The following is a 13,655-nucleotide window of genomic DNA, read 5'->3' as shown; positions in this document are numbered from 1 at the left end:
AAAACATTAAAACCCATTATAAACGAGGCATTTGTTGCATCCAGTGGGGACATAATTACTGATTATAATGACTTATACTGTCTTGCATCGCGCCACGTGAACATAAAACCCTGTCTGCATTTGTGATCAGAGAAATGACAAACAACAAGTGCTATTCTACACTGCTCAAAACTCGCGTTTGAATCATCAGTGGCAAATCCTTTAAATGAAAACGTACTTAAGTGAGTCAGAACTGCCGGCATTTTAGTCTAACGTTACTCTCCGAGGATCAGTAAACAGTCCTCCATAAAATGTGCCGGCGATCCACTGCGCTAAGTTGATGTATTCCCTCAACGACCAGCACAGATCAGCTCTAGGCATGACGAAGCGGATATCGTCCTCTTTTGGAAGACCAAACAAAGTAGTTTCGCTTTCACAACGAAGCACACAGCGTCTTCAGGACATGGCGGCAGCGGCAACAATACTACAGTGAGAATAAAAGTTACGCCTTCTTTCTTTGCGTGAACATTTGGGCGGCGTTATGCAAATATTCCCACATAGTGAGGTAGATATGTGGGGGCGTGTTAGAACGAGCCGTTTTAGGTAGGCGTGGCTGACTCTTAACCTTTATAAAGAATATCTCTTTGGATTTGAGACTTTAGTCTTTGCAACTTTACAGATCTTCGTTATGCACCAAGAGCTTGTAACACTCCAAAGAGAAAGGAAAAAATGAAATAGCATCATATGACCCCTTTAACATGTGCAAATTCACACACAATGTATCTTTAATTTGGCCAGAATTGCAGGTGACTGTCTTAAGAAGGTTTAGAGAAAATATGAAATAAGTTGTTAATAAATGTTATTATAGATTATAAAGGGTTTTATAATTAAATACATTCAAAAGGTCATTTAAAATTACCATTATTAACCCCTCCCCCTCCAAGCTTGAGTCCCCCCAGTAAATTTTGGCCATTTCAACCAGTGACTTTACCTGCAACAAGACGCGCGTCGCATCGGATCTTCTTCTGGGCCTGGGGTAAATTCCAGGCTTTATGAATAGGCTGCGCTGCTTGTGGGTGCATAGAGCACAATGCAAATAAGGAGCTCAGACGGTAAAGACTGTACAGTACCTCTTGTTGGATATGAATTAAATAAAAACTAATTTGTTTTCAAATGTTTTAAGTAGACCTTTCAAGCTGTCTATGCATAACAAGGTGCGGCAGAAAGCGTACCCTGTTATTTTACAAAAGCAATTTGGAACTTTTTTGTTGTTATAGTGGAAGTAGGCTACACAAAATAGAGCAGACACTTATATTTATTTTCTCTGTTACCACAATGCAAGGGATCGCGCCGGCGCCGCCGACCCGAGAAGTGCGGTGTTGCGCTTTATATGAGATGCATATTTGCAAGAAATATAGCCTATATGCAACAGCCAAACAGTATGAAGAAACGTTATTGTGACTAATTTGCAGAGCGGTACATCAGATGAACTCTTATTCTGCGTGATGGGACAGACAGTAAAGACAGGCTGAGTTGAAAAGTGGCGTTTCAGGGCCGCTCATTCTTTATCCACAAACAAAAAATACGAAAAATCTATCTTAATTTTCGTTTTTCCGTTCTTCAGACAGAACGAAATAATAATAATAGTAACAATAATAATACAATCAAACCGTTTGTTATTTCTCTTGATTTCTTTTTGTTCGTATTTCGATTTGTTGTTAAATCAAACTTGAGTCATTCAAAAAAAGGAATATTCCAAGCCCAGAATCAGTATTATTAAAAAATAACTGGTTTGATCTGATAATCTAAAACGAGTCATATCATCTGACTGAGTGCAGTTATTGGATATAGCATTGTAGACAGACTGGAGATTAATCCTAATAAACATGACGCTACAATAAAAATATTAAAATACATTTAAAACAGTGTATTTTTTATAACTTCAGCAGCGTGCAGATGCTCCTTTATGTCAGGACTGCAGCAACAGCAGCGCGGACAATCGCTTAGCTCGCTTAGCGGACAAAATTATATGTGTGTGGCAGCAATGCGTCACAGTATATTTGTTTGTTTAATACGGCGTTTTTTACGGTTTACGCGCGTTTTTTACGCTATGTTAGATCCAGTTTAAATACAGCAAAGCATTCGGCATTCCGTTTAGTTGCACTAAGGGGGCCACCGGGAGGCCAACTCCTATTTTGCATATGGAACACTGCCACATGGTGATGAATGATAAGTTCAGCAGTACAGCACAGACAGTGTTCCATTCTCTCAAGGCCACTAGTATATGTTCGCGCACTTATCTGGAAATTACAGTATTTATGCAGCAACAGCAGCGCGGACAATCGCTTAGCTCGCATCAGGACGGCATATTTGACGGCGCTAATATTGTTTGAAACGCCGTCAAATACGGCGTTTTGTATGTTTTGAACCTCTTTTGTATGTTTTGAACCTCTTGGCTTGCCATACAGAAGCAGCAGTTGTGAGTGGGGTGGCCAACCCTAGCCCCGCCCCTGCTTTAATTGCATTAAATATTTTTAACGCATTAAACTGAAAAAAATAATCGCCTGCGTTAACGCGCTAATTTTGACACCGCTAATATATATATTTAAATACATTATGTATATATTATATTATATATATTTAAATATATAAAATATAAACTTTTTTTACATTTTTATAAAATATATATTTTAAAATATTATTTGTTTTTATTTGTATAAATCCAATACATGTACTAGACATACAATAATTTACTGAGAGCATTTAAATTGATATTCTCTGCTTGTTTAGATGTTTTACATTCTGTGTAACTATAAGCCGGCATGCTATGTTAGATCCAGTTTAAATACATAAGCACTCAGCATTCCGTTTAGTTGCACTAAGGGGGCCACCGGGAGGCCAACTCCTATTTTGCATATGGAACACTGCCACATGGTGATGAATGATAAGTTCAGCAGTACAGCACAAACAGTGTTCCATTCTCTCAAGGCCACTAGTATATGTTCGCGCACTTATCTACAAATTACAGTATTTATTTAGCTCTGTGATTTAGCATCAACGATTCAATACAGAATCATTTGTTCCTGTAATCAGAATGAATGGAATGAAAGGCTGTTTCCATCCTCTTGATTACAGATGCTGCATTGTAATCTATAAACGGAAACAAGGTTGAGAATAGTTAAACCTATGACTAATTGTGCAGTGTTGCTGATAGTGCTGAAATTAGTTAGGCCAGTGGTTTCAAACCCTCTAGGAACGGGGTTGAGAACCACTCAAGGCTATAATAGTCTACTAATTGTATTGGGTCTAGATTGATTTATGCAGAATGACTGAGATTGGCCAAACTGAAATTGCTCAATTAGTTAAAATTTCAGCTGAAGTTAATATTTTTGAAAAGGTAGATTTTGCTGTTCCGTGCTTAGCTTATAAAATGACACACGGCGACGTCCTAATTAAAGATAATTCATCCAAATGAGTTATCGCCCTGCCAGGTGCGGTGCCCACAAGCCTTGGCTTCTTCTCCGCTAACGTTGCTGAAGTCCAGTTTTGCTCAAATGTAATAATAGTCTCTGTTTTTAGAAAACGAGAAAACCAAATCCGTTTTCTTCAAATCTGTGTTTCAACTCCCATACTGGAGAAGAGCATGTTGGAAGGTTGGAAGAGAAGCGCACTGCCTGTCATTAGGCCCAGCGGGTTGAGCGGTTGTGAAGCTGCTCGAGAGAGAGCGCCTTGTCTAAATGATTAATGTTGCGAGGTGGGGAGGCGGAGGAAGGCATATATGTAAGGTTATGTTTTAAGAATACAAAGTACAGTATTGCCTAATTCAAAAAGTATCAAAGTAAAATCCACAGAAGCACTTTAAAGCTAAATTAAGATTCACTCTCAGTTGTTCTCAGCTTTTTTTTATACCAAACTAACAAAGAAGATCTGAAAAACAAGAATGACAACATTGTCATTTACATGCATTACAGTCACCTTTATTAACTATCCAGATGGATTTAATTAGATTGAAGCAACCACTTTGCCATTTCAAAATGCATGCTTTTAATCAGATATGACCAAATTACAATAAAAGTGGCAAGATCTAGAAATATAAACATTTTACATTGCTGCTCCGTCTTGTTCACACTTTAGTCTACATGAATAGGTAAAATCAAATCAAAACATTATCAAAGCAAGAATTCTGACATTGACTTAGCATTGTGACAGTGAATTATTCCTGTTTTGTTGCTTTATTTGTTTGTCAGTCAAAACACCATGAATTCAGTATCAACAGGAAAACAAAACTTGTGTAAAGTCAAACTCAGAGTAGACGCTTTGCAAAGATATTATTACTACAGCGGCTTATGCACAGTGGAGACTAACTCTGATTTTACCATGTACTAGCTGATAACATGTAATCTGGTTCAGAGCAAACTTGGCTATTGAACTTACATTTTCATATAAATCATTACCAAGGGGAAATAAATCTTCAATTTCCTTAAATATAAATCATGTCAGAGAGAGTTATAATGGGGGAAAAACTGGTCAGTGACAGAACGGGTACATATTTTGTACCATATTTATTCAGTCATTCATGTGAATCAGGCTTTAGTGCTATTTTAGTGCTGACAGCTGGATTCTGAAAGCAGAAGACCCTGGTTGTTGGACTTCCTGTTTCACCAGTGGTTCTGTGCACAGTTCATACCAGACATTGATGTTCTCTCATAGTGGTACTGGAATTTTAAAGGCACTGGGGAATCCGCTGTACTGCCACTAATCACAAAGGGTTGGTTACCTGTTTCCAGGTAGGAGTAAGAGGACTTTGCATTTGACTTTTCTTTGTGATCTTTCTTATCCTTCATATGACGGTTTTGGAACCAGATTTTAATCTGGCAGTCAGTGAGCTTCAGCAGCGCAGCCATTTCAAGTCTCCGGTTGCGGCACAGGTAAGCGCTGAAGTGAAACAACTCCTCCAGCTCGAGCAGCTGGGAGGAGGTGAATGCTGCACGTGCCCGTTTACTGTTAGAACAGCTGCTCTCCTGTACTTCACCATTGCTGTACCTGAAATCACCTGGAAAACATGCAGATATATAGAAATGTTAAAGTACACCAGGTCTAAGATCTGTCAAACATAGACCGATGCTCAGGATTAGAGTATTAACCATGTTGCACAGCCTAATGTCAGAGCGAATCTCTCTGATGCCTATGCCTAAACTTGTAGCTGCAAGTTTAAAGCCCCAGTGATAAATCAATGTATTGAGAATCCAGCGGGGGCAGACCACTGTTGGTAGACTAATCACTAAGTTAATTATCCATTTCATATGACTTCTGCTGTGGTTAGATTCCTAATGATTTGTGTGTGGATTTTTTTTCTTCTTTTCAACAAATGTTTTTATATTGTCATTACTGCACATATAAGCTGACAGTCCCCACATATTTGCGCTATCGTCTCATTAATTGTTGTATGTGTATGGAGAATATATTCTCTAATGTGAATGTATGAATTTGGCTTAAGCTAAAACAAGTGAAGCAGTCTTATATGTGTGACCCAGAAAAGCATAGCCTCAGACAATATAAAAATGTCACTGTAGACTTTTTTTTATTATTATTCTGCTCCTTAGTAAAAGTTTAACTTTAATCAAGTTCACAGAACAACTGCCGGTCTCTAGAAAATATTACTTTTCTTAGAAGTTCTCTTCTTTTTTTCCTTCTATGCAGCTTATGCATTTTTAACTTGAAAATGACACATTTTCACACAGTAAAAGTACTGTCAGATAGCATAACAAAATCAAAATATATATGTTTTAATTGTGTTTTTGTCAATGAGCATACAATCAAAAGCCACAAATACAAAGCCATGTGTCCACATTGATGGACTTGGACTGATAAAAATATTTGAATTAATTACCTTAACCGAACACAATGAAACTTTAGTTTTAAAATTCTTACATGAATTTTGTGGAAATTAACAGTCTTTATTAGTCAAGACTGAAATGTTGCCTGTAATTAGGGGTTCATTTTCTATTTGAGGAAGGAAAACACTAATAATTGATTAATAGCTAGTTCTTGATGATGTCAGTGATTGACATCAGTGTCTACGTGACAAATCACAGTAACATCAAATCAAATCTCACACAGCTGTTATTTATTATCTACTAAAGATTAAGTGGATATTTCTAAGCAATACCAATCAATATATATCTCCAATATGTCTATATTTACTCCAAAAACGAGTTCTCTCACCTGATTCCATGACGTTAATGGAGCTGAAGTTTATAGATGTATGTGTCTCCCTCATCCAAGGGTACTTCAGCTTGCACCCCTCGTCTCTTTCTGTTGCATTCGCCCGGTCCAAGGAGTTTGTCGTTTCATTCGTGGACTGGTTGACACGAGCAGAGAATGAATAGGGATGTTGAGAGAGTTTTTGAAAGTTCCACATATGGCCTTCACAATGTTTTGATGAATTTTCTTCAGCATGTTGTTTCCACGCAGAACTGGTCTCCTGCAGAGTACAAGGGGAGAAATGATGCTCCATAGAACAAACATGAGATTTATTGCAACATGTCTTGTTCAAGTAAGCAGTGTTAATATGAAATTCGTGAAACGAATTCTTGTGCATCTCTAACCACCCTGATCACTCCGATTGGATAATCGATCACACAAGGTGTAGGAAAGAAATAAAGTACACTCGCTGCCGTCTTTAATTGTTTTCCAACAAGGGCAAACAATGTAGTCACGTGATGGCCTCCTCCAATAGTCTCGCGCACTCGCTGTTTGAGTTGTAAAGTGCTGGAAAGCAACCAAACGAGGATTCCTTTTTCCTCCGCATTCTTCGACTATTTTGCAATTTCGAATGATTATCCTGTGGACCGACGAAAAGCCATGAGCAGGGCTCATACATTACTCTGTTATCGTGCTGACAGAGTTGAGAGAGCGTGAGGTGGGAGGGAGAAAGAGACCCATTTGGACAGAGAAAAGACTTGCATGTCTGGGATCTCGTCTCCTTAGTTTTGCCACAATGGATTGCAGAATACAGACTTAATTTCCGTGATAACGTTTTATAATACAGTGTTTGAAACCCTGACTGACTTTTCAGTCCTCTTGTGGTAGGTATTAAAATAATAATCGACTTTTTTGCCTTATGGTTAAATAATTATTCATGTAACGCTTTACATTTGTGACAACAGCTCCATAAGTGTATTGTTTTTTTTATATATTAAAAAAAATAATCTTAATCGTTCGTTAACAGCCATGTAGATGTTTTAGCAATGTATTTTTATTAATAAACTATTTCAGTAACATTGTCTTTGTCGTCATGGTTTGTAAAATGGATAACAAACAACGTTTCTGCGCGGTGAAAGAACTTGCCACACACGTTCAATTGATCCATATCCAATAGGCTAGGCTACTACTGACGTTTCTAGACAATTTCCGGCGCATTTTGAGATTTCTGCTCATTTTCACCTGGCGAAAAAGACAGTCGCTGAGATGGCATTTGCTAGTCATAGGTAACCAACGAAATCTGTTCAAGTTCATCGTCTGTAGTAAGAATTATATTTAAAACAACGTCCTAATGAACAAAAGAGCATGCAGGAACAGCCCGGATTTGGCGTAAGCACGACATTTTAGGGCAATTATGAAGTCTTTATATAGCTGGTTGTCCTGCATCTTCAATAAACAAGCTACAGGTAGTCCAAAATGCAGCGGCTAGAGTCCTTACCAGGTCAAGAAAATATGATCATATTACCCCAATTTTACAGTCTCTGCACTGGCTACCTATTAAGTTCCGTATCAGTTACAAAATATCATTACTTGCCTATAATGCCCTAAATGGGTTAGCTCCTCTGTACCTAACTAGTCTTCTACCACGCTACAATCCATCACGCTCCCTAAGGTCGCAAAACTCTGGACTTTTGGTAGTACCTAGGATAGCAAAGTCCACTAAAGGAGGTAGAGCTTTTTCGCATTTGGCTCCCAAACTCTGGAATAGCCTTCCTGATACCGTTCGGGGTTCAGACACACTCTCTCTGTTTAAATCTAGATTAAAGACACATCTCTTTGGCCAAGCATTCAAATAATGCATCTCATAATCTCGTACTGCAGCTATATCTGATCAAATGCGCATCATTATTCTTTAGTTTGGGTTAAAAAAATCTATTTTGCTTGGTTGGTACAGCAGCTACGCTAATTATGTCTCTATTGGTTTCTCTGTTTTTTTGCCACGGGATGTCTAGGATTTACACAAGCTTCAGTCTGGATCCAGAACACCTGAGAAGAGATGATGCAACCCCTCAGAGGACCTCAGATGATGCCAACCCTGAAACAACATACAGAACTACCACATTTTGCTATAAGTTTGATTGCATCATATAATAATTGCTGTTAATAGTGTTCATCGTCTGATTTATTACGTCTTAAATTGATTTTCCGTACATTTCTGCCATATGTACATTAACTGACAGTCACCACTGATAAGCTACCACTAAATATTGTAGAAACTTAATTTGCTGTAAAGTTGCTTTGCAATGATTTGTATCGTGAAAAGCGCTGAACAAATAAACTTGACTTGACTTTAGAAACTTGTTGGAGTCGGGTAACTTGTTGTTTTTAAAGTAATTTTAAATAATTACAAATTGATTACAAAAACTTTCTACTCGCAACAGAATTGGCCTTTGTCCTCTGACGTCAAGAAGCTAAGCTGGTGGAGGGAAGAGGGTCATTGCTACAGAACGTTATTTAGCGCTCGACCTGTCCAGATCGCTGTTTTTCTCAGACACCCTATCGACACAGTAGGATTCGTTTTTAGCCAGTTGCTAATTAAAACGACGTCTTGCCGATAACATAATACATAAACCAGTCACGCTTAAATAAGTTAGTATCCCCAGTCTGAAATGAACATAAAAGACATCACCCTTCCTTTACATAAGCTGTGGACAGCGGTTGTCTCGCACTAGTGATTAATTGTGCACAAGAACTGAAAACCAAGGACTAGTCCCTTTTCATTTACTCTCCACAGTGTCTTGTTTGAGTATTTACTCAGACACTCAGTACTGTCAATAACATGTCTAACGTATTTTCGAAGACAAAGACTGATAGCCTCAACGACTCATTCTCTTTCTCTTGCAGGGATTTTTTTCCTTCAGGGAATGTTAATAATAATACACAGCTCTCGAGTTTCTGAGACTCTAAAGGCTTGCCAATATGGCCAGGTATGTTTGTGAAAAATGGTCATCTTAGTCCTCGCACATATTAAGATAACTTTGGACTGCATTAAAACAATGACGTGTAAAATGACAGCAATTTAAAAGCCTTATATTTCATTTCGAATTGTTTATGTCAAATCATAACCATTCATATACTGTTTATAAAAGAAGAATATCAAGGAGCCATGGGGATATCCTCTTCGGTTGTAAGGCTAAAATCAATCTTTTTCTAAAGACGATTTGTTATTTTGAGTTCAGTGAATTGCTGTCACAAGCCTTGTCAAATAGAAGCATTCTCTATGCATATTACAAGTCCGGCTTCTGCCGAGCTGCAGCGCTATTAACATGAAATAGCCTATTACTGCGCCCGAGAGTGCAAGGAATGCAAGTGTACTCATTCCGTAATCACATATGAATTAGATATTCAATAAATGCTATTTAAACAATTTCGATGCATTTTTTATTTTATTACTATTAATATTTTTGGAAGGGGTGGAGGAAGCTATTGGGGAGTTTATTATTATTCTGCAGGTTTTATGGTCCTCCTTGCACCTTTCATATATTTCAAACTCTTCCCTTATTGTTTGAAAGTCGCCTGTGATCTTGGGAATTTTCTAATTAAAGTAAGTTTGTTCCCTTGTCTCATGCCGCTGGGTCCATTCACTAAATCTGAAAAGGAATCTTTGATGTAGTGGCTCAGCAAGACCATAACTCAGCGCCTCCGCCGGTACACTACAATTCTCAGTGAACTCTGTTTGAACCACGTTGCTGGCAATAAATCATTTTTCTTTCTCTCACAAAAGCACGCCGGTCGCTCTGGGTGTCAACCCTTTTATAATTCCACCCTACCTTCTGCGCTCTTGTGGTTGCTGACACAAACAGCTGCATAAAACATCGATAATAACATCGCTTAACCATTTCATGCAAAAACAGGCCCTTTAAAGAGAATAAAAACGGCAATGAGGCAAACACTGGAAATAATAAACAAATTAATTTAATGTACAAAGGGCCGGTGCATACAGCTGTCTGTTGCTTTCTCTACCACTCCAACGCTTGAGGACATAACCTAAAAATTTTGGAGAGAAAAAAAAAGATTTTAAAACTTTTAAACAAACATAGATACTGTGTGAATAGTTCTCTCTCGCTCGTATGAAGGATATGTCCATATCCAAATACAAGCAGACCTTTTGCATTTCATAATCATAATATTTTCATTGTTTCTGCACATCGCAACGGATTAATTTCTTTAATAAACATTAGGTGATATCCTAATGGTTTTTTAGGCATATAGGACAAATAAGAGAGTAAATTCAGGAAATGATTGATAATGAACAGAGGATGTTGTTGGTTATAACGATGCATACAAATGGGCCTGTCTCTGAAGAGCAAAGACTACATTTATATATTCGGTGCCCTGCGTTGCTCTAAACAATCTGAACCTAAATAAAACGACTGAAATTTAGAGAGATCTCTCAAGAATTCCTGAAACTTAAAAATGATTTCGAATTGTCGACATATTATTTACATTGTTTTACTTTAAGGTGCAAGCTTACTTTAGTAGTGTTCCTGTGGCTCAGTAGACCATTGTGTTCTCAGCGCAAAAGGTAGTGGGTTCGATTCCCATAGAACACACATACTGGTAAAAAATGTATAGCCTGAATGCACTGTAAGTCGCTTTGGTCTGCTAAATGCGTAAATTAATTGTTATTATTAAATTAACAATGTCATGAAATCAGGAATCCAGTTCACTATTTAATATATGTTTATAATATTAGGAAACCTGAAATATGAATACAATTCACACGTGCTACAATTTCTATTCAATTTCTTGTTGGCAGTGGTTTCAGGTTAACTTCCTCGCACCTTTGCCATATTAAGTATACTTCTGTATTCGGTACATTCAAGAGAGATAAAAACAAAAACAAAATGATACTACCTGCTACTTAGTTAGTATTTCTAGAACTCTTATTTGCATTTATGTTGAAATGTGTAGTTTCATATTTTATTTATAATGTTTTAATTTTTTTATATACGAATGATTGTCTAAAAGTGATTGGACTTTTCTCTTTGTTCCTCCTAAGCTAACCCGATCTCATGAGCTGTAGTTGTCCAGTTTTGTAAGGATAGTTTCATGTTTTATTTCTAACGTTTTCATTGCGTTTTATCAAAACATGAATGATTGTCTAAAAGTTATTGGATTTCTTTGTTCCTCTCAAGCTAAAGTTGTCCGATTTTGTAAGGATTTAATAGTCAGTGTGTCTTTATTTACTTTAAATTTTCAATAGGATTTAGCATACTAGAAATCTTCTATGCCAATAGAACATGCATATTTGAACCTCTAACCATATTGTACAGAAAACATTAATCTGAATGCTATTTCTCTATAGAAAAGATGACATTAATCATTGCGGCGCAGCAGCGCGTCTAGTGACCTCCTCATGACCGCATATGTTTAGACACATTGCAGACACCCCGGAGGACTGGACAAAAGCCTCAATACACAATTGTACATCTATACCGTGACACTGGGAACTTCTCAGTTGCAGCAAGGGAGTCTTTCTTTTAGGCTACAAGGATATGTCAACCAGTGTGACATGAGAGTGAAAATAACGCACTGAATTAAGTGCACTTTATTTATTTTTGTTTGTTTGTTAACTTGTGCAAACTGGTGAGCTTTAAAAAAGGGTTTGCTTTGGATACGTGCCATGGGACCTGTAAGGATGTCTGTGTTTTAGGACTATAGATGAGGAAAGTCTCAGGCGTGTGTCCTTTAGCTCTTACATTAATTTCTCTTATCTCCTTCGTGGCATTTATAAACGTTTATTGAGATAGAAGTATGGAAGACTGAGATAGAACAAGAGGGATAAACAGATATAGAGAAACGGAGATGCATCCATATGGAGACCATTCTCAGTCTTGCATTCTTAACAAACTGCCCCTGTGCCATTATACGCCGAATTATTCATTGTAATGAGACTTTATAGACAAGAGACTGGGTAAAAGACTACAGGTTAATTCGATAAAAACAGGTTACGCATTGTAGCTTCAATCGGTAACTCGGTAAAATCAGGAACTTTTAGAGATAATGGATGTTCTATTCAGTAAGCGACTCTTTTAGGTTGTTGCCTGGCAACTTGAACCGATCACAAGATCACTCATCTCTTTCATGAGACACTTTATCTATCTTACCTTCAGTAATCCAGAAATAAATATATAATGTTCACGGAAAAAAAATATTGTCGTATGGTTTCCCAGTATAACATTATTTTAATTAATCTAAATTCTGAATAAAAATTACTCCCGTTTTTTTTTTTTTTTTTTTTTTACCGTCAAACAACGACTCTTTTCAAACCAGCGAGCAGGTTGTTCTTTGTTACGTTGAACTTGCGTGGCAGCCAGATCCACAGATAAACTAATGGCCAAAACTTTCACCAGTAGCTCCAGTAGGCTAATTTATCTCCACAGTCTAAACATAGTGCGAGAATACTGGAAACTGAATATTAGCTGTAAAAAAAAAATTGTAAACGGGTATTCAATTACCGCTTGAGGTGTTGTTTTTTTAGTAACACGGTCTTCTGTGTTATTATTTATTTATTAAATTAGTCTTTGCATGTTGCATAAATAGGCATAAATGCATACTGATATGGAAGTCACATAATGGACTCCTAAAGTGCAATCATGTAACTTTATCAAGTTTAGCTGTAATTTTGCGTCATCTACAGGTGACTTCATGACTTTTCACGATGGAAGTGCTCCAATTTCTCCAGAACACTGGTCAATCTAGACGATTTATAAACTACTATTTACAATGCTTTGGGGAAATAGCCCATAATTCTAAGATGATTCGTAAGATCATTTTACTAACTGTTTAGGCATACTGTGCCTTGGGGAAACTTCAAAACGGGCCCAAGACGTTTACCATTAAAGGGGTTTCAGCATTTACTACTTATGCTTGTTTGTTTTACACTTAATCAGAAGTTAAGGTGTGTTAATCAGAAGTTAAGATAGCACATGGTCACACAAATTTTATGGGCTAGCTAATGGATTTCTAGTTCCCATGTTTTGCCAGATTAGGAGTGTTGTTTATAGGGGTCATATGATGCCATTTCAAGTTTTCCTTTCTCTTTGGAGTGTTACAAGCTGTTCGTGAATAGATAAGATCCCTAAAGTTGCAAAGACTAAAGTCTCAAACCCAAAGAGATTAAGACTCGTCCACGCCCCCTAAAACGCCTCGTTTAAGCACGCCCCCACATGTCTACTTCACTGTGTGGGGAGATTTGCATAACACCACCCAAATGTATATGCAAAGAAAGAAGGCGTAACTTTGATTCTTGCTGTAGTATTGTTGCCGCCGCCACCGCCGCCATGTTAGTGGAGACGCTGTGTGTTTCTTTGTGAAAGCGAAGCTACTTTGTTTGGTCTTCCAAAAGAGGACACAACTAGAAATCAGTGGTTAAGTTGTATTTACAACACTGTTCCAGAACAGTTCAA

At 37.5% G+C, this 13,655-nt stretch overlaps 1 protein-coding gene across 1 annotated transcript in view; it reads right to left on the bottom strand.

Moving 5' to 3' along the window:
• Positions 1 to 4,001: 4,001 nt before the first annotated feature.
• LOC107599451 (homeobox protein Hox-C3a-like) overlaps positions 4,002 to 13,655 on the bottom strand; it is a 24,426-nt gene continuing 14,772 nt past the window's right edge. Inside the window, exons 3-4 of the mRNA XM_016291043.1 lie at positions 6,205 to 6,463; positions 4,002 to 5,032 (exon numbers count right to left, since the gene is read on the bottom strand). Of these exons, the coding sequence (XP_016146529.1) occupies positions 4,638 to 5,032; positions 6,205 to 6,463 (654 nt within the window). The 3' untranslated portion in view covers positions 4,002 to 4,637. The remainder of the gene's footprint in view (positions 5,033 to 6,204; positions 6,464 to 13,655) is intronic.

This window comes from Sinocyclocheilus grahami, unplaced genomic scaffold (genome assembly GCF_001515645.1).
Source record: "Sinocyclocheilus grahami isolate Dianchi unplaced genomic scaffold, SAMN03320097.WGS_v1.1 scaffold13.1, whole genome shotgun sequence".
In the NCBI taxonomy this organism is placed as follows: domain Eukaryota; kingdom Metazoa; phylum Chordata; class Actinopteri; order Cypriniformes; family Cyprinidae; genus Sinocyclocheilus; species Sinocyclocheilus grahami.
This window is presented reverse-complemented; position numbering and strand designations above follow the sequence as displayed.